We start from the raw sequence: 20647 nt of genomic DNA on the forward strand, positions 1-20647 counted from the left end.
CACTGAACCTGTCGATCAGCATTCACCAGCTTTGCACTAGGCCGTGAAAAGGCTGCAGAAATGTTTTTATGATGCTCGTGCACAAGGTCAGTATAGATTTTTAGGGGTGAAAATGAAATGGTGAAAAAATCATTTTGTGCTCCCACATGAGTAGATCTGATGCTGTGGCAGTTCTGCCAAGGCCAACAAAGATCCCTGAGCTCTGATGTAGTATTACAAGGACTAACATGTTTAAATAAGCAGGGAAATGTATTGTGAGATGATGAAAAAGTTGCATGATTAAGTATGATAATCCTTGGCATCCTTGATAATCCTTAGAGGCCCAAAAGCATTTTTGGAACCAGCTTAGTTGTATTATGGAGCTAAAATAAACACCAGCAAATAAAACTCATTTATAGGAATTCTGTATTTCCCATTGCAATGCTTTTGGGGGGGGGTATGGCATACTTTAATATTATTAACACTATTATACATTAGAGACCTTAATATTATTACATTATATAATATTAGCATTAAAAACATAGTTCCGCAGTGTGCTATTTGTCCTCCCATCATCCCCAAATGGTTGCAGCACATGGCTACCCCTCCTTCCTGTTAAAAGGGAGTTTTTCCTTCCCACTGTCGCCAATTGCACGTTCAAATGTGGTTATTTGATCGTTGGGGTTTTCTCTACATTATTAAAGGGTCTTAACTTAAGAATGTAAAGCACCCTGAGGCGACTGCTGTTGTGATTTGGTGCTATATAAATAAAATGGAAATGAACTGAATAGTTCAAGTAAAAATAGTGTTATTACATAAATCCAAATGTTGTTAACCATCTTTACTGCCTGAATAAAGAAAATAAACACTTACTTCATGCAAATTTACAACTGCATCCCCCTCTATCATTGCAGAGTTGAGCCAAAAAAGTAAAAACACTAAGATCTGGAATTCTAATGTGTGAGCAGTCGGCGAGAGAGATTAACTGTTTTGAACCGCTAAAATGCATGTAGGTGAAAATCTGCGCGCTCAATGTACAGCATCAATAATGTCATGTCTTATATAAAATTCTGTCAAATATATTGATATCTTGCCAAGCCCTAATGAAAAACTGCAAAGTATTCTTTAGACCATCCCTACTTTTACTGACTCTATCATAAAACTCATATCATAAACTTAATATGGAATGTATTTTTGAAAGCACTGGCAAAGAACTTTCTCAATTTTAGGGCTACCTTTCATCTATCTTAAGCTTTGGGTGATTAGTTGAAGGGGATCTGCATGAAAATATTGCTGTGTTATTAGAGGTACTGGAAAACACTCCCAAGGAGAGACTGATACCTTAAATTTCCACATACTGCACAGGTATTAGGCTTTAGAATATAAATCTGTCTCACGGGAAGTTTAGTGCACAGTGCGTCACCATAGCGCCCCGCTTTGATTGACATTCCTCACTAAACAACTGCTTAAATCCATTTAATCAGCACGTCTACAGGATCTGAACTGACAAATGCTATGAAGGCCTCGGCTCTGCAGGATTGCATCATTATTTCTGAATTTAGAGAGCTGGTATTGTCTGCCAGCGCTGCTGCGGTTATTTTTTGTGAAAGCATTTGTCACTCATTTACAGTTCACCTCATTTTAACTCAACCTCCTTGCTTCTTCTTCGGCATTTCTCTGTCCCTCACTAATATTAATTTGTGAGAAGACTCAGGTGTACTTTTTAAAGAGAGAGAGGTTTATGCAGGTTTATATTTGTCATTAAAAGCTGTTTCAAGAATTTATTGTATGCGAATGTATCATTTACTAAGTGGACTTAACAGCTTAGAGACCACCAAAAACAAATACAACTGTACAGCCGTACTTGGGGATTTACAATGCCAGAAAGCCCTTTCAACACGGCCAAAGCTGAGAAGTAATGCTTCACTTAACACGCTGCTATGTGACTATAAAAGCAACACAATACAAAAGCAATGCTGCTAAGACACAAGTTTTTGTCTTGTCTTTAAACATTTGGTATATTTAGTATATAAAAAACTAAATAAATAGATTGTTTTATATGATCTATAGCTTGCTAGTAGCATGACTCCTGTGTCTCCCCCCCCCCCCTTTTCCAGAGTGAAATACATTTTTACTTTAACAAAAGAATTGTATTTAACTAAAGAAAGACTTCAGTGATGGCAGTGGGTGTGATCCACATGAACAAATAAAGACAGGCATCAAACAAATATAAAAACTGGTATCTGTGAAGGCAAGTGTTGTATTATTGTACACAGTGAATACACTGCAAAGCAGCTAAGCAGTGTGAGGATTAAAAGTCTGAAGACATGGTTCTCTGCTGGAAGAGGGTGGACTGATCACTCTACCTTGAAGCAGCAGGTTGATCAGTGGATCAGTGCAGCTATAGAGGTCTGTTGTGGTGAAAACAGCCACAAGGCATAGCTGTTGATTTTCTGGGCAGCAACTGTTCAGACCCTCCCTTATGGCCACAACCAGTCAGTAGCGAGCAAAACAAAAGGACCGACACAATGAGCTTTTCCTGAAGGATGTCTGGGTTCACTCTAAGAAGGGAGTTCAGGAGGGAGAAGATTCCGATGAAGTTCTGGGACACACTTGGGAAATTTTTACTCCCTGGTGGTTTGGAAGCTTTCTGATATCCGAAACACACATATGCACACATACACAAGAAGTGGAGGAGGTGGTGGGGTTCTGCTTAGACTGCTGCCCCCACAGTCCTGGATTAGAAAATAGTTGGGTGGTACCCATCATGTCTCACATTGTTCAAAAGAGCACAGTGGTAGCAGTCGCCTCATTAATTCTTTGCTTTGTCTTCCTTTATTATTGTTCTAGTCTGGCTGTTCTTGCATATGCCTGCAAATGTTTCAAGCCCTTCAAGAAATTAAGAATTTCTGTGGGGGCAGATCAAAACGATGCTTTCCAAATGAAGCTTTCTACTCAAATTATACTAATATTTTAGTAACATGTTTTAACAGCTATTCAGTCGATTGTCATTCACTTTGCACATCAATATTTACTTTGTAATAACGATCACTTAACTTGCACCAGTCATCAGATCCAATTTCAAATTGCCCAGTGCTTTGGTTTATGAACAGTGCTGCCATTCCTGTCACCCGTCATCAGCAGTACTTTAATAAATTAATACTGGAAGGAGTAATACTGTTAAATTAAATTTGAGTAATCAGTCACTGTCAATCAGTTAAGTGTTTTTGTTTGATTTGATAAGTCTCGGGTTATGAAACAGAGCATAAGTGATGGGTGAAATAATACTTTTTTATAATATATATACATTTTATTTTTTTTGTCCGGTTGCACATATAAGTGTGGCCAATTCTTTCTGTATATATTTAATTATCATATGATTTTAAATATATACATATATTTTAATATATATATGCTAAAACTAAAATTAGGCATGAAAGGTTTAATAAGGCTTTGAAAGTATAATAAGCTAGGTCTATTTAAATACATTAAAGTGGAATATATTATTTTAGAGAAAATGCCAGAACAAATTGTAAGGCAAGAGGAAGGGTTAAGAGAAGAAAGGCAGAAATGTCGGTTCAGACAAGAATTCCATTCAGCGGCTTGAAGGCAGCAAAGAAACATTAAGCAAAATAGATTTAACTTAATTTTTAGACGCAATCACACTGTAATGTTAGACAACCCTACCAAAAAACTACTAGTACTAATTTTATTTTTGCAATTTTATTATTTTCGTTAATTTTTTTCTCTCTATCATATATTGGAACATGTGGTCCATTTCACCTGATTACAATCCTGAGTCTGAAATGTAAACACCTCTAGAATATAAAAAATACCATTTACTAGGTTACTAAGGGTGGCTAAGGAGAAGTGGCTGACAGAAAAAGGAACCTTTTTTTAGAGGTTTCAATGTGTGTTCATTGGTGTTTTATGGTTCTGTAAACGTTGCCAAAGTTTATCAGACTTCACCTCCCCAAAAAACACCAGCATGTCTGCATTGTCATTGTGAGTACCATAAATTGCTGACACATGCTGTGTAAGGTACCTCTATGCCCAAGCGCTTCTTTGCAAGGCTGATGATATAGTTGTAAGCTCTGTATGAAGACAGCTTGCCTTTTTGTCTTTAATCAAAACCATTCTGTCTTCTTGTAGCCTTTGTTTCTGTCAGAGTATAAGTACAGCGCGTGAATGTTGATTTTAAGTACCGTGTGATGCAAAAGATTCTCACATTTATGTTGTAAAGCATTAGCTTGTGTAGATAGTGAGCCACTTATCAGTAATGAGGCAGCAACAGAGAGCACAGAAGCGAGTTAGAGGCAAAAACAGGCTTGGCATTGTTGTAAATACAACACAATGAGCTAATTGGAAACAGAAAGTTTGTCTGTGGAGGCAGCCCGCGATGTTACACATTTTAAGGCTGTGGCTACAAATAAACTTGTGGGACTTTCTGCAACATTAAACAGTGAGACCAAAAGAATCTACCCAATAAAAACCCAGTTTTCAATGGATGTACAGGGTAAATATGGTATAATTGAGTTTAAATAACCCAGTTTGGGGGGTTTATGTGTGAGTTAGTGCACCAAAGGATGGCATTTAATTAGTTGCTGTGTTGTTTGAACTCGGCAAATGTAGCCCCGATGTTGATTAAACATGTATGAGTGAGATAACGTGCACAATTTCTCTGTTTACTTGCAGAGTGCCTTTTGTGGCCTGGCCATTTGACCAACTGAAACAAATTTGGGTGCTCTCTGGAGATTTAGTCCATGTCTGCCTTCTAATTACCACTGACAGGGTGGTGATGCAAAGGAGGAGAGAGAGAGAGGATATAATCTGTTCTCCTTCAGTTTTTATTCACACGTACACAAATCCCTGGTTTTGAAATAAACTCAGAGATTAAAGCATTATTTGGTCTACATTTGGATTTGTGGGAAAGCCAATTTTGATGCACGATAAAGCAATTTGCATAAGACCTTCCCAACATGTCTCACATATCTCTATGAAAATGCTCCAAATTATGTTTCTGCAGAAATATTTGACATCATTATGCATCATCATTTGTTTATAATGACCTGTTCAACCATCCTGCAGACTGAACAGTGATGCATTTTCTTTCCCTCTGCCCCCACAGGTTGACCATTCATGCCGAGTGCCCCATGCACCTGGAGGATTTCCCGATGGATGCACACGCCTGTCCTCTGAAGTTTGGAAGTTGTAAGTCAGTCCAGATGGTCAAAACAAAAGTGTTTTATATAAGATCAGACATCTGAAACAGTGGGGATGGTTCTCTGCAGGTGTTAGGAACCTTTTCCTGAACTATAAAAAAAGAAGAAAAACAAAACAAAGGCTAAAACTACACTGCAGTATGATGTTTGGTAATATAACAAAAGCAGTTAAGAGAAAATTTTATTAATAAAGATCTTCTCCCTCTTTGGGCTGCACCCTTTAGGCATCGCCACAGCGACAGTTAATGTGCTTAAATTACTTTCAGTATGCTCATAGTGCGGGGCATGTAACCATCCATACACAAGCATAGGCTATTTACTGTTTCAAACACAGCATTAGATATAGTTTGATGTGTTAGCATCAATGCTTATATCTCTCAACATAAAATGATGCTGATAGGTAGAGCATTCATTTTGGATACATTTAGTTTAAAAAGTGGCAATGGAGGAAAAGTCAGTGATCCCCTGAAGCGTGAGGATTAAATCTCAGGGTGGTGAACACAGTAAAAGGAATTTTTTTGTGAAACCTGATATCATTATCGGCCGCAGGTCTATCAGCCCGATCAATACTGGATGGACGCTGCGTATTATCATGAATGACTTACTGGAATTTAGGAAAAATGTCTTTTAGATCCTGAAGTCAGCAGTTAACTTTTTGCCAAAGCAAATGCTGATAATCCTACAATGTGCAGAGGTAGGAGAAAAACAGAAAATATTGCACCCATATTTTGAGCTCTCACCTATGCTGTCTGTTTTTTGGGGGCTGTCTTCTGTTTGCTCAGATGCTTACACAAATAATGAGGTGATCTACCTGTGGACCCAGGGTGACGAGAGGTCTGTCGCTGTGGCAGAGGACGGCTCCAGGCTGAACCAATATGACTTACTGGGACATGTTATTGGCAAAGAAACCATCAGTTCCAGCACAGGTATGCCATTCTGGGTACAGACAGCAGCATACAATACACTGTAAGGGAAATCAGAGTTTGTCTGGAACAGGCAAAAAGTTGATTTTGAGTACTCAAAAGTGATCGAATTCTCACTTTTGAAAGATAAACTGCATATAATCTATTCCACTGAGATATAGTGGCTCTTGTGTAATTTGTCTTCCAAATTAATAAACAGTCTGCAGTTTCTCAACAGTTTCTGTCAGTTTAAATTCATCTTGCATTGTTTGGCTCCATCGAGAAAATGATGACTGAAACTATTCAGCATATATACCAAGATAATATGAAGACGTTTGCCAGAGGTGAAAGTTTCTTTTTGGTTTTTTTCACTTTCCTTTGGGGTTCAGCCAAGAGTCAACTATGATAACCATCGTCTAGCCCTTTCTTTTGATTGCATATTCATTTGATCTTAAAATCTTATCTTCAAAACTGTTGCAGAATCCTTTTTATCTGTCACACAAAAATAAATGTTTTTGTTATTTCCCCATTGGAGGGCTTAAAGCTTATGTTAGCAATTTAATATAAAGGGATGAAATAGCACGGTGAGGGCAGGGTACTCACATATGCTGCAAATATTTACAGCAGCAGCATCTCACTGGTAATAGATCATTTGAGTTCAAACACCTTCAAGAATGTGCTGCATTTTTATTATACTTATCAGTCACTATCATGTACCGCTAACATCAATCAGCAGCTTTAGTTAATGGTGTAATAGGACTAGATAAAGTACCAAAGAGCTTGTAATGGTAAAGCTAAAAATAAAAAGTTGCTTTAGTGGGGCATTTGGAAATCACAAGAGTAAAACAGCTTACCAGCGAGCCACGCTGCTCTCAGTTTTGAGAGATTTAACCTTTGCATTCAAGCTGTTTGCTTGTGAAACTTTCAAGAGGTGAGCCACAGAGTCGCTGATATCTGTCAGACTTCAGTTGTCTTTGGAGACTAAAGCACCAAGAATCCACTTTGTTAGATGGCACTCCTGTTTTCCAAGAAATAAAAGTGTGTGTGTGTATGTGTGTGTCTCCTTTAAATAACTGCACCTGTTTAACTCTACAGAGGATGCGTTCCTTGAGAGTATCTTTATTGTTTGTGCTGTTTGGTGGGTTGAATGTAAGTCAGGAGAATTGCAGCGATGGAAGAAGACCAACAGAAGTCTGACAAGTACCAAAGATTCATGATAGAGTCAGTGCGATTTCTTTCATAAACCACTTCAGCTTATGGCGGTTGGAAAAGCTTTAAACTTTAAACCTAATGGACTATAGTGATCTAGGGGGATGGGAGGATTTGAGCCCGTTCAGCTCTGGTTTGATTCTCCTCAGAAAAAAACAAAACCAAAAAAACACCTCAGGGATGGAAATCTGTTTTTCGTCCTATCTTCGTAACACAGATTGCAAACATGGCACTGAGAGCTGGCAGTTGGAGAAGATGTGAGTTTATCCATTTGCTAGTATAATTGACATATTTATATGAACAGCAAAAAACATCCCAAAGAACATGTAAATGTGCACTTAAAAGAATGTGACACTTTGTATATGTCTTATTAATGACATCAATGTGATGTCATCTGCCAGTCTGTTTGTTTACAGTCTTTATTATTTAGTTATTATTATACTTTTTTGTCTCTTACGGTTAAAAACTCTTGCTGTAAGTAAAAGATGGACATAGCTTCTCATCTGAGCCAATGCAAGTTACTTAAACTTACATTCTTACTATCAGCCAGCAGGTGGCGACTCCTGTTGTTCCAAAATCAAATCATGTTGTATAGAAACCTTTGAGAATGCAGTCCTTCAGCTCATTAGGACCTAGCATTCTCAGCTTGAGGCATTAAGGCCAAACTAGCCAATGGGTGTTGACACAGTGGCTATGTCCATCTTTTATATACAGTCTGTAGCTTAAGGTTTGGAAGTGTGCATCAACATCTTTGGAATATTTTAAGCATCTAAGCATTTTCTGTCTCAATACTGCTCACGTCTTGTCACATGCACGTTAATGTTCAAACATTAATGCATCAATTTTCAAATATTTTTCCTTGTGTTGCTCTGAGCGAGGAACAAGTATATTAATAATCATGACCCTGTCTGTGTCTCTCCATCTTTTTCTGTTTGTCTCTTTTCCCCTCAGGCGAATATGTAGTGATGACAACATATTTCCATTTGAAAAGGAAAATTGGCTATTTTGTGATTCAAACCTACCTTCCGTGCATCATGACTGTCATACTGTCTCAGGTCTCCTTCTGGCTAAACAGAGAATCCGTTCCGGCGCGCACAGTATTCGGTGAGTGCTATCTCGTGTTTTAAATCCAGCTCAAATAAATGCATTAAATGATTCATTGAAGAAGCTAGTTAATCAGAGGGCTATTAAATGATGAGGTAACAGAAATGCACTGTCTAAGGACTTGGCAAACAAGTAAACGGTTTGAAAAGGTTTGAGCATGAAAGTTCTCTTTTTTTAGCTTTAGTTAGCTTAGTACATTCAGGTGCACAGGAGCACTGAAAATAATTCATTTTATCAGTTCTGACTTTATTCTGCTGTTAATACAGAGAACATAAAACAAGATTTAAAGCATTTACATGTCATATTTTTCCTTTATTTTTCATAACAATTCCTCTTTAATATAGAGACATTTCCCAGTTGCCATCGCGACAATTGACTGTGTTTTCTCCCTTTAAGCCATGAATAATAATAGATTCAATTTGTCCATCGAACTTGATTCATGCTAAGAACATTGCGTCAGATGTGATCAACTCAAAGGTACTCAAATAAGGAATGTAATTTTCCTTCTCCTGCAGTTGTTGTTATTGCGCTGCATAATCAATATGAGTAGTCTTATGTAAATCTAAACACGGTTAGCATTTTTGCATTTAGACAGGTACATGCAGAAGCATATATTGCGCAAAAGATTTTAAAAATGTATGCAAGGCAAAGCGTTGCTGAGAAGATAAAAACTGTTCCAGCTCCCTTTGTGCAGTCTGAATAACCATATCTCCTTCACTTCTGCACAAATACACCCACTATTAGATTTTTCTTACACAGTCGTCTAAGAATCACTTCAGCCCCATAAGAGGTTGAATTTTTAGGGGACAATTTCCTTCACATTATGATAGTAATTTTAATCAGTGCCGTTTTCTCAGTGGACAGTTTCAAGCTGTGTTGGTTTTAGTTTTCTCGCCATCATGCTTACAGTCCCTTGGTTTATGAGAGCATGTGGCTGTCATTACCTGCGTAATCTAATTTATCTTTTTTGTTTTTGCATCCTCAGTCACCTTCCAAGTTATATTTCTAGTTAAGACTCGATACTTTTTGATTTATACCTGCATTTTATATAAGAGCATTACTCACTGTTACCGCAAGCACCAGATGTCCTCGTCTCTGACACCAGTTAATTGCTGTTGTAATGAGGACTGCTTTTTGTACAGATGAATATTCTAATTTTATGTAAATGGTGGAACAAAGTCAAGATTAGAAATGCATTACCTGCAAATCAATCAGCCCATGAATAGCCATGTATCACTCTTTTGTTGCAGCCTTTTTAAGCCTCCTTTGTATCCGTCTTTTATCAGATGAGAAAGGTTGGAACAGATAAAGCGATGCGCTTCGATGGGCGAACATTGTCCGAGCTGCCTTTCATTTCCATTCGCCCTGACTGTAAAGGCCAGGTTGTGAAATGATCTGCGAAATTTAGAACGTTTTAAGACATCGTTTTCGCCTTAATTAATTTTAGCAGATGTAGATCTGCTGCTCATTTTTCAAAAGTGGTGTCATTTAGCGATTTACCTTTGCACGCAATCCTGCAGCTTAGACAGGTTGTGCTTTATGTATGCAGGTCAATAGCATGTCTCTTTGTTTGTGTATAAGCTAAAGGAAACTTTCAATATTTTCATTCGTTGTACTGTAGATAAGTCTAGTAAGAAAATACATTCATCAGACTGGTTTGAACAGAAGAACATAGCCTGAAAAATCCTCCGTAGTGGGTCATTACAGAGATTCTACATTCTCATTGTTTGAACTTGCAAGACTGACCCAGTGTACTTTGAATGTTTATGCACCACTGAGTTATGTCATCTGTATGGGGCTAGACTTTTTGATTTCATACAGTAGATTATGTAAAGCTCTGCAATGCAGGGAACTACACCATCATTTTTAGTTTATAACTTACACCTAATACCAAACCCAGGAAAGTGAATCTATATTAGGTTTAAAGAGACAGTACGCATTAACATTTCTTTTTCTAGCCATAATCCAGACTATTGTTATGTTGCAGTGCAGCTTTCTTTTCTCTTAAATCTCTAAAGAGATGTTGGTCAGTATAAAGTGAGAGTTTAGTGCCAGGATAGCAAAACCCAAACAAACCATGACTGAGTTGTAAGTAACTTTCTTTTAAAGGGACAGTTCACTGCCACATTGTTATTTATCCAATTTTTGAAGAGAATTTCCCAGTGACTGAAGACATTGGTAGAAAATTTCCTTCTCTTGAATGCACAGGAACTACATGGCACTTGCTTACGCTTAATATAAAGCACCTTGAGGCGACTGTTGTTGTGATTGGCGCTATATAAATAAAATTGAATTGAATTACCGCAAATGTTTAATTTCAGAAATAATGAAATATCTGCTGATCTTTTATTCTCTCCTCAGGTGTCACCACTGTCCTAACCATGACTACCTTGAGCATCAGTGCTAGAAACTCCCTTCCTAAAGTGGCCTATGCCACCGCCATGGACTGGTTCATGGCTGTGTGCTATGCCTTTGTCTTCTCTGCCTTGATTGAGTTTGCCACAGTCAACTACTTCACCAAGCGCAGCTGGGCATGGGATGGGAAAAAAGAGGGCATGGAAATAAGGGTGAGTGATTCTCATTTGCAACAGTTTCATGTAATCAAAAAAAAAATGATGGATGTGTGACGCCTGCTCTTTCGATTCATCGCAGCGCACCAACATTAACTATCACCAATATGTGAGGACAAAAACAGAATGAAAGGCAGCTAGTTCAGGGGAAAGGCTCACGCAACTTTTCTTTGCTTACTAAATTCAAAATTAATCCAAAAAAAAGAAGTTGCTAAAAATGTCACTTGATTCTGGAGGAGTGATGAGGGGAAATTGCAGTTTGGAAACACATAGAAAGTATCCTTAATGCAGCATGGAGTACTTTGTAAAGCCTGTAAAGAGACCTTTTATTTATTCATTGCCAAATGGAACAGAGACAGTGGGGCGGAACAGTGAGAGCAAAAACAGAGGTAAACTCCCAGAGACGCTGGCCCTGATTTATGATGGCAGCATATGTTCAACTCTCATCCTAAAGTCAATGCAGCCTTATTCTCCCCAGAAAAGATGGTGCATTTACATCTATATAGTATATTGTTTAAAATGAATCACGTGATATTGAAGATAAATCACATCTTGTACATTATCAATAGCCAAACAAAGAAAATAAAATAAAAAGATCTCCATGCCTGAGCCTATTTAATGGTTTATATTGAGGGAACAACCAGATATGTATCCAAAGAAGTTGTTGTTCAAAGAGAAAAAAAAAACACCTAAATCAAGCCACATGTTTCTCATGACAGCTTCAGCCTTTAAATGCAATATGATCTGTATGATTACCTTACTGGAAAGATCATTCCGTCTGTAATCACGACAGCTTGAAAAGTTTTCAATGAATTCTGATCAAACTTTTTTGTAGTGTAGAGCACGAGCCATTAAAAAGTGTCTTAGATCCACCACGGTCTTCATGGTCACCCTCGTGATTTATTGGTCGAAGAGTGACAAAAAGCCTTATAACTTAAAACGTATGGCAAGCGTTGTGTTTGCTGTCAACATATAGAAAGATTTAAAATATCATGTCACATTTGACCTCTGACCTCTTCTTTAACTCAATGATTTGAAGGTCAAAGTGATAATAACTGATTGATAATAATTGAAATAATAATAATGGTGATAAAATAAGGCCAGACCTTCATAAAATGACCTTTATGTGCTTAAAATTTCACAGCCTTTGTTTGTATTGGAAGATTTAGGAAATGCTGCCAGTATATGGAGGTTCTAAATATTAACACTATAGTTTGCATCTAAATGTCATGTCACATTTGACCTCTGACCTCACTTTTACATCTGCCTTTTTTTGAAGTTATTTGTCGTATGTTTAAAGTATTGTCAAAATCTGCTCAGTTAGTTAAAAATATATACAGTAGTATAATATTATATAATAATATAATAATTATATCCAATTATTTACAAATCCATACCTATTATCTATTACCTACTCCCACATAAAATACTCTGCTGTTCCCTTAAAAGTTAATCCTGCCCAGGGCGAGCCTCTCTGGTGGACTTTTCATGTGTTTGTAAATGATAGCATTAAATCAAAAACAATTGTAGGCACACAGACGTAGTGAAATGAAAGAAACTAAGTCAGATTAAAAACTTACATTAAATATCAAAATAGTCTTCTTTTCTTTTAACATCAATCTCACCAGGCACTAAATACCAGTTTAAAATCAGGCTGTGTCATTTACTGTTATGATATAAGATTCTCATGTTATTTAGCTCTTTTACAAAAGCCTTAGATAGACATATGTAAAAATGCTCCTAGAAAGTCAAAAGCAAAAGACTTTAGCATGTACTGAACATCACCTTTATTTCTCTTAACTTACATAGTGAGTCACTGACATTGGAACCATGGAGAGATTCTTGGAGGAGCATTTTGCATGTCAGCCAGTTAGAACTATAGACTGCATATAAAACACTGACGTAGCTTCCAGGTCTGAAAAGTGAAAGTGCTAAAGTCACTCAGGTTTGGATTCTTTCTTGTGGCCAGCAGGAGGCAACTTCTCTGGATGCAAGAAGAAGTCTCTCTTTGGGGAAATGACCCTACTGCTCACTTAAACTTTGACTTCACTAAACACTTTTCTGCAGTCCCCAGCCATGAGAGCTATAGTTTCAAGTCTTACTGAATGTGCATGATATTCTTTTTACAGCTTTCTGTCCTCATTAGACTCAAAAAGGAGCAAAAGGCTGGGTATGCTTTGGGGTGATCAGTCAGACTTTTCCTGCTTTTGTCAAAAAAACAAAAAAACAAAACAGGGTCTTGGTGGCTACACCCATCTTTTATATACAGTCTATGATCAGAGTGAGTTCATCTAAAAAAGGGGGGGGCTGCATGAAGAAGTAGCTTAAGTTCAATAAGGACAGACCTGGTACATAGAACTGAACATTAGAACAATAAAAACAAAGCACACCAGCATAAAAAGACTAATATAAGTTAGTAATTGTGCAGCTAAAATGAGTTTACCTGATATATGTATAACACAGTCCATTTCAAACTGAGAAAAGGAGTATTAACTGTGGCTTATAAGCAAAGCTATATTAAAAGGACAGCCTTCTGGGGTGCTTGGAAAAACATATAAGACTCATATAAGAAACATTATGAAGCTGTGCCAGTGGTAAATAGTGGCAGTGCTATTACTGTATTGCTGTGAGCGCATAAAAACACAGCCACAGACACAACATAAAGGGAAAGTTATTTCTTCTGTGACAGACAGTGCCACGAATCTATTTTCTGCTACCATTGTACAAACTGTTTGACACAATCAGTACAGCCTTTTCCCGCTTTTTCTATAGTTTGACATTTGGTCCTCGGAGCGATTGGCAGAAATGCATATTGCTGCCACAGAACTTTTCAGTTGGTGGGGATAATTTGCTGCGTTACACTGCTGCAGAGAGGAGGTTTTTTTCTCTTTTCTTTTTCTTTTTTTTCCCCGCCCCTCCTCTTTGATGGCTCGTCTTAATGGCAACAGCCTGGACTGGGTTCTCAGGGACTGTGCTGAGCATGCAGTTGTCATGATAGATAAAATAGAATGGGGTCACAGAGGGAGACGTGACACTCCTAACACACTGCCTGCTAGAACGAGCTACTGGAATCCAAAGCAATCAGGCACTGCATATATTTCCCTTTTTTTTTTTTAGCAAATTTAGAAAAATGACTGTTAATGAGCACGAGCTACATAAGCAAAACCTCTTCTTCAGGAGAGAAGTTTTAGCTAGTAAGTCTTTTTTAAAAATCTAGCCCCGCAGCCATCAGAGCTAGGGTTTCAGCCACCACTCCTACCGGAACCAAATGATGACTTCATCACCCTTAGGCTGCTTTCTTTTTTTAGGTCTCAGATATGATCCACAGATGAGTGTGTGCGCACTAATTTACTTTACTGGTTATGGAGCATCGATGTAGTTTTCCTTTGCTTTTATTCGACCATTTTCTGTGACAGGCAATCTGCCTAATTAGCTCTCCCCTCTCCGGCTGAAGGTGAGGTTATTACAGAAATTAGCCGGTGGGGAGTTTGGTTGGAAAAGCCTGCATATTCTCAGCACTCTGTGACACATGATTGGACACTGCTATGTTGGATATCATGTGCTGTTTTATCAGCAGAGGCAGAAGCACTGGCTGTGGGTTGCACTGGCTGTGGGTTGCTCTGCTGCGGCCAAGGGGTGATCGCGGTTTCGTGTGTGCGTGTGTGTGCGCATGTGTGTGTCTACGCATCTGCAGTACATAATAACTTCATCAACATTTTACCAGAATAATTCATTATCTCTTATTAGCACAAGCACTTGCATGTCAGTAGAATGTATTCTGGAAGTTTTGATGCACTCAGGTGGAAAGAACAAAGGTGAGTTGACATTTCTGGAGGCCAGGGGTGCACTTTTGTACTTTTTCAGTCCCAATAATGATAGAGATACTTGGGTGTTAAGCTGTGTTCCTCACTGCAAGGAGGATACTTGGAAGCATTCTTTTGTACAAGTTTTTTGATGTAGCAAGCATGAAATACCACTAAATTGCTGACCCCTTGTTGTTGGCGTTTTCCATGCGATGCTATATTAACAAATGTAATAGGCCGCCTACACACTAGACCCTACAGGAACTGCTCTCCTAAAGAAACCCATGTCATGAAGCTCCTGGTGCACCATTTTTGTGCTGATGTTAATGCCAGAGTTAGCAGACTGTTGGTGGCTTTCACACCCTATGCACCTCAGCACATGGCAGCCCCACTCTGTAAATTTACGTTGCCCGAGTTCATCCAGTTCTCAAGATTCTCACAGCTCTTTGTGGAATAGCTTGCAACTTTTACGAACTGACTTGTTGCCATCATGGCACCCTATTACAGTGCCACACTTGAAATCAGTGAACTCTTTAGAGTGACTCATTCTTTAACAAATGTTTGTAAAGGCAGACCGCATGGCTAGGTGTTTGATTTCATAGATCTGTGGCAAAAGGACAGAAAACACCTGAATTCAAATGTTAGAATCCTTTTTTTCCATATAGTGTACATTAACACATCCTTAAGTGAAATCAGAAAGGTCTATTTCATGTTTATATATAATATCATAACTAAATGACATAATTATTAAGAGAGGCCACCCATGCAACTAGCAAGTTCCTCCAAATTTTGATAGCGCAAGTGCCTCTACCTAAATACACACTTAAATGCTCACGTCAAAACGTGTCCACAGGAACACAAACAGGGACATCGTGGCTCCCTATAGACAGTCTGCACACTCACATACCCACATGCTCACATACTTGGGGCTATTTATTACGCCAACACTTCAGCTCCAGTCTTAGAGAGGGACAGACTGTCACAAGGTTCAGTTACACGCACACATGCACACACTGAGCTCCAAACAGCAGGACACAGCAAGGCACAATTACCCCCAGGACACTTAAACACACTCATCAAGAAATTCTGATGCAACAATTTTCAGAAGTTACAAAGACAAGGTCAATAGATGCATTGTATTCATGGAGTATTTTTGCCTGCAGCTATTGAAATGACTTTGAATAGTACACAGGAATCTGTGGCTGCTAGTGAATTATGTGCTCTGTTACATAAGGTTCATAAAAACATGCATACAGCCCAGTGCTACATACTGTTCCCCCAATAATTAGACCATATAAATTATTACCTACAAGGACAATGGAACAGCAAAAAAGAAGAGAAAATTTGCTACATTACTGTGCAGATAGCATCCATAGTCTAAAAGACTGAACAGTTTGGGATGGTATTATTAGAGCTTAGAGGTGTAAGTGCAGAACATTCACTGATCAGTATGAAAATTGGTTTTAGAAGTTTGGTACACAGCCTTCATAATGTACAGCAAGTTAAATTGAGACGGCCAAACACTTTTAGTACTCACTGAAAGTTTCACTATAAACAGACATAAACTGACCTCTAATTTAGCGACCATAAAATTGCAATTTATGTTTTCTAAATACAGGCTAATAACCACTTTCATTCAGGCTTTCTTCTCCAGACTGGTGGAGAACTCTAAACATAATATTTCTGTTGATTAAAAATGCTCTTAAAGGCAGCACCGCAGGAACATTTGAGAGTTTTCTCAAGTTAGCCATTCAAGTTAACTCAGGGGAAGGCAAACAGGCGGTTAGCAACTACAGAATCCTTTGTTAGCACCCACCTGTCATTCAAAGCGGCTACATACTTATTAATTTGAAGCTCCCTCTCCAAACATACATACCGTAGGCCTCTTATACAATTTCCGTGAAGATACTATAGTGGCCAGAATGGTAGCATCTATTAGCATCTGTTAGCTGTTGAGGACAAAAATATAGCATCTGTTAGGTATCAACTCTAAAAATATACTGTCTGCTAGCAATCAAAGCTAAAACAATAGCGCCTGACAGGTACAGTGGCAAAAGGTATAGCGGTCATTAGCTATCGAGGCTAAAATTGAGTGTCTGTTAGCTATCGAGGCCAAAACTGATTTTTGTAGCAGGCTGTGAAAACACAGGAGTCTGTGTGGACTTGCGTTTGGAGCCAGTCTCAAGTGGCCATTATAGGAAATCAAGTTGTGGTTTGGCTTCATTTCTCAGGACTGGTGTTTGCCACTTCGGATACACATATTCATCAGCCAAGTCATTCTACTGTCGGACATGACACTCACCACTGGCAGTGACTGATGGCTATCTGCTGTGTTCCATCCATTTTGCAGTCGATCCAGTTTCACAAATTTTATGATTGAATTTCTGCTCTTTAAAGATGCGTGACGGGTAGCCATATTGAGCTATATTGTTACTACAATTGATGTATCCCTGATGCGTGATATTGTAGTAATTTGCCTTTCCTGCTGACAGAAACCTCCAATAGAGCAGCTCATTCTGTGTTAGAATTAGGGTTGCCAACTCCCTGAAAAATAAATAAGGGACACCTCGTGGCCAGGGCCGGGCGACCGAGTTGTCTTCACCCTTCCCAGTGTGGTGAATTTTCTAGCTCTTTTTTTGTGTGTGAAATTATTTTTTTAACCATTTGACTTGAAGTTGATTTAAGTAGATGCATATTCTATTCTTTGTGATATGAACACATGTGAAACAAATGATCATTTAGCCATTTATTTTTAGCTCAAAATGACAACATTAACACAGTAAAACAGGTCTCTTTCTTAAACAGAAGCCTGTCATGCTTAACTTTTGAGAATATAAGTAAATCTTTCTTTAAAAGAACTCTGTCCTGCTTAACTTAAAATAATAGAAAACAATAGAAAGAAAAATATTCTTGTAACAGTGCACATTTAGTGCATTTAGTACAATTGGCTTCAGCTGAGGTATTATTTCAGCTTTTCTAATGCTAATCAGCTGCTCCTGTTTGTAAACCGGCTTGTTCCCATGATTACGCATCATAACTCATCATCATTATTCATCTATGTATTACTTTTATGTATTAGTGATCTATTTGTTGTAATCATCTATCCTTGCAGTTGTTTATTACACAAAATAAATTATATTATCACACTTCTGGCCACATAGCGCTGATATTCACTGCACATGCCCATATTAACTTTTTCCAGCCAGGTGTTTTCCTTTTCCCATTCTTCCCTTTCTCTGAGGGGAACAAACATTGCTGCTCTAATGCTGGGCTCACACTGTGCGATTTTTGGCCCATTTTGAGACGATTTTTGAGTATTCGGACCGATTTTGGCCTTCATCGTGCGTCGTGTAGTATACGTGGGGTAAAGAGAAGTGATTAACACCTCACGACCAGCTCCCGATCATCAATCGCTCGTGAGGGTCTCACCACAGGGGCTCACACTGCTCACGCGCCAACGTAAACGTTGGTGAAAAAGACGGAGCAGCACGGCTGTGCAGCGTGTGATCTGGACACAAGCGATGGAGGCACAACTTGTAGAACTTTGGAAAGCTCATCCGAGCCTTTTCGATGTGGCATCACAAAATTATCACGACCACAACAACCGTGAAAATAGTTGGATCTACATCACTGCTCAATCACAGCTGCCTGATCAATGTTTTTCATTAGCAATTTAGCAAAGTTGATGGTGGTGGTGTGTCTGTGTGAGTGAAAGACAGAGAGAGCGAGCGACAGATTTTCTGTTATAACCTTCATTTTATGGAGGCACAGTGTGAGCACTCAGGTCGCATCAGAGCATCGGGCGGTATAGTGTGAGAGTACATCGTGACATACGAACTTCTAACCCCTGCGAGTCAATCGTGCAGTTTGAGCAGGAGCTGAATAACGTGACTGAAAAAATCGCACAGTGTCTGCCCAGCTTTAGGTGTACTGTCATCCGAGACTTGCACCGCAGTGTCGGCGTTTGTTCCCCTGTTGGCCATGCTTCTTGTTGTGGTCATCTGTTGTCTTCCGGTATTTTCTCCGCAAGCGACCTTTCCTCGACCAATGAGATGAGCGGTAATCTGAATTGTCATACTCGAATTGTCATAAGTGTGCTGTCAGCTCATTGGTCACAAAGCAGGAGAGGGGCTGGGAATTATGTTTTCAAACAAAGTGTTAATTCCATTAACATTTATAGACTACTTTTGATTCTCACTGTATTACGGGACAAAGTGCGTCCCTTATTAGCTCAATACGGGACGTGTACTTTTGTTTCGAAATACGGGACGATTCCGTATTTTAAGGGACGGTTGGCAACCCTAGTTAGAATCAATATCATTGAAAGGTACCTGGTTATCTGGGAGCAAGAGTGTGACTCTTCTGTCTTTCTTTCTTTTTCTGTTCAAATTGACTTAAGATAGCAGGTGCTTCAAGCACCGGTTTAAAGCAATCAACTGCCTGCAAGTTTGTTAGCTCTCCTCAAGGTTGAAGGATCATACTCATCCTGTTGCCCTGCTCACTCAAGGAAACACACTTATGACAGTAAATATATTTCCTCCTCAATCCTGCTGCCTCCAGTACAAAGTAAAAAAAAAACAAACAAGCAAAACCTACTGGCAGACATTAAAAAGGACTCCCTGTGAGATTTACACGCACTCGAGACACTGAACATAGCCACGGCACATGTCTTGTCACGTGTAAAACCATTGCTGTGCCTCCATTCGTGAGTATATGTGAACACTGAGCATAAAGACCAAACAAAATATTTGGTGATGAGCTGTGCGCTGTAAGAGATTCACCGTGAAGCACTTTGGGGTAGAGGGGACATTAGTTATGCTAATTAAAAAGATGGAGAGAAGCAAAAAGGAAGGAAAATTAAATGAAGCTAAAAAAAAAAAAGTGGAGCAAAAATTAAAACTGGGCTCAAAGCAAAAGTGAAAAGGGGGAGCTGTGAAAGTGAAAATCTGTTACAAGACACGCACTGAATTAGTTTCTTAAAGTGGCCACAGTGGGGATGAATGGTGTGAAGGAAATTACCACAGTACAGACTCGCACACTGGATGCCACACAGGAAACTAAAACTCTGCCTGGTAATCAATCTTAGTGTCCTACTTGCTCTCCCACATCTACTGTGTGCGCTGTACTGTTCTTCGCTAGGCTGACAGGATCCTCTAGTGATGCCAGTTTAGCTATTTGAGCCAGTACCAATTTAGCAAATAAAATTCTGGCTCCCTGTGCGACTTCAATATGAAAGACAGTCTAATGATTTCCCTCTAGTAGAACTAAGACGGCAGTCTCTCCAGCCAGCTTTATCACACAGAGCCTTTGTCGTGTTTGTTGTATCGCAATCTGTTTGCCTGCAGAGGTCTGGCTGCTCTCATTGATACAGTTTGTCAGACATGTTTTCAGGCGCTGTTATTTTGCTTTTCCTTCTAATCCTGCTCTGTGCTGCTACTGCTACTGCTAGCAGTATCAGACGCCAGTCCAGCCTGGTTCTGCAATGATGCAAATCAGAACTGTTCCTATTCCCATACTCTTAATTTCATCATGATTTTCTTTTTTTCGATCTTGGTCCTTTACGTTCTGCAATCCAGATTTGTATGATGCAGATTTGATTTGACGGTATGTTCAAAAGTAGTTCCAGCTAGATACTGATGAATACAGTATGTAAGTTGGGTAATTTTAATATAATTGGTAAACTTTTTTTCTTTTCTACTTTTCTTTTCAGGAACCGTTTCAGGCTAACATGGCCAGGATTAAAGATATGGTTAGGCTTTTGTTTTGTTCTTGTGTGTGTCGTGTCTCGTGGTGTTGCTTCTATTTCCTCTTTATGAGTTCAAATGGAAGTATGGTTGAGTCTGGTGCCCCCCCCTTCC

General features: G+C 38.9%; 1 protein-coding gene across 2 annotated transcripts in view; it reads left to right on the forward strand.

Annotated features, from left to right (window-relative positions):
* The window catches only part of gabra3 (gamma-aminobutyric acid type A receptor subunit alpha3), a 118337-nt gene that overhangs the window by 92967 nt on the left and 4723 nt on the right, over positions 1-20647 (forward strand). The window contains exons 6-10 of one of the 2 annotated variants that reach the window (XM_085288546.1): positions 5108-5190; positions 5984-6127; positions 8264-8416; positions 10778-10983; positions 20500-20538. In XM_085288546.1, the coding sequence (XP_085144672.1) occupies positions 5108-5190; positions 5984-6127; positions 8264-8416; positions 10778-10983; positions 20500-20538 (625 nt within the window). The remainder of the gene's footprint in view (positions 1-5107; positions 5191-5983; positions 6128-8263; positions 8417-10777; positions 10984-20499; positions 20539-20647) is intronic. The other variant, XM_085288547.1, reaches the window with a different exon arrangement.

The sequence above is a fragment of the Mchenga conophoros genome, linkage group LG10, assembly GCF_057382185.1.
Source record: "Mchenga conophoros isolate Kocher_MC1m ecotype Shallow Benthic linkage group LG10, M_conophoros_male_GT1.1, whole genome shotgun sequence".
NCBI lineage: Eukaryota > Metazoa > Chordata > Actinopteri > Cichliformes > Cichlidae > Mchenga > Mchenga conophoros.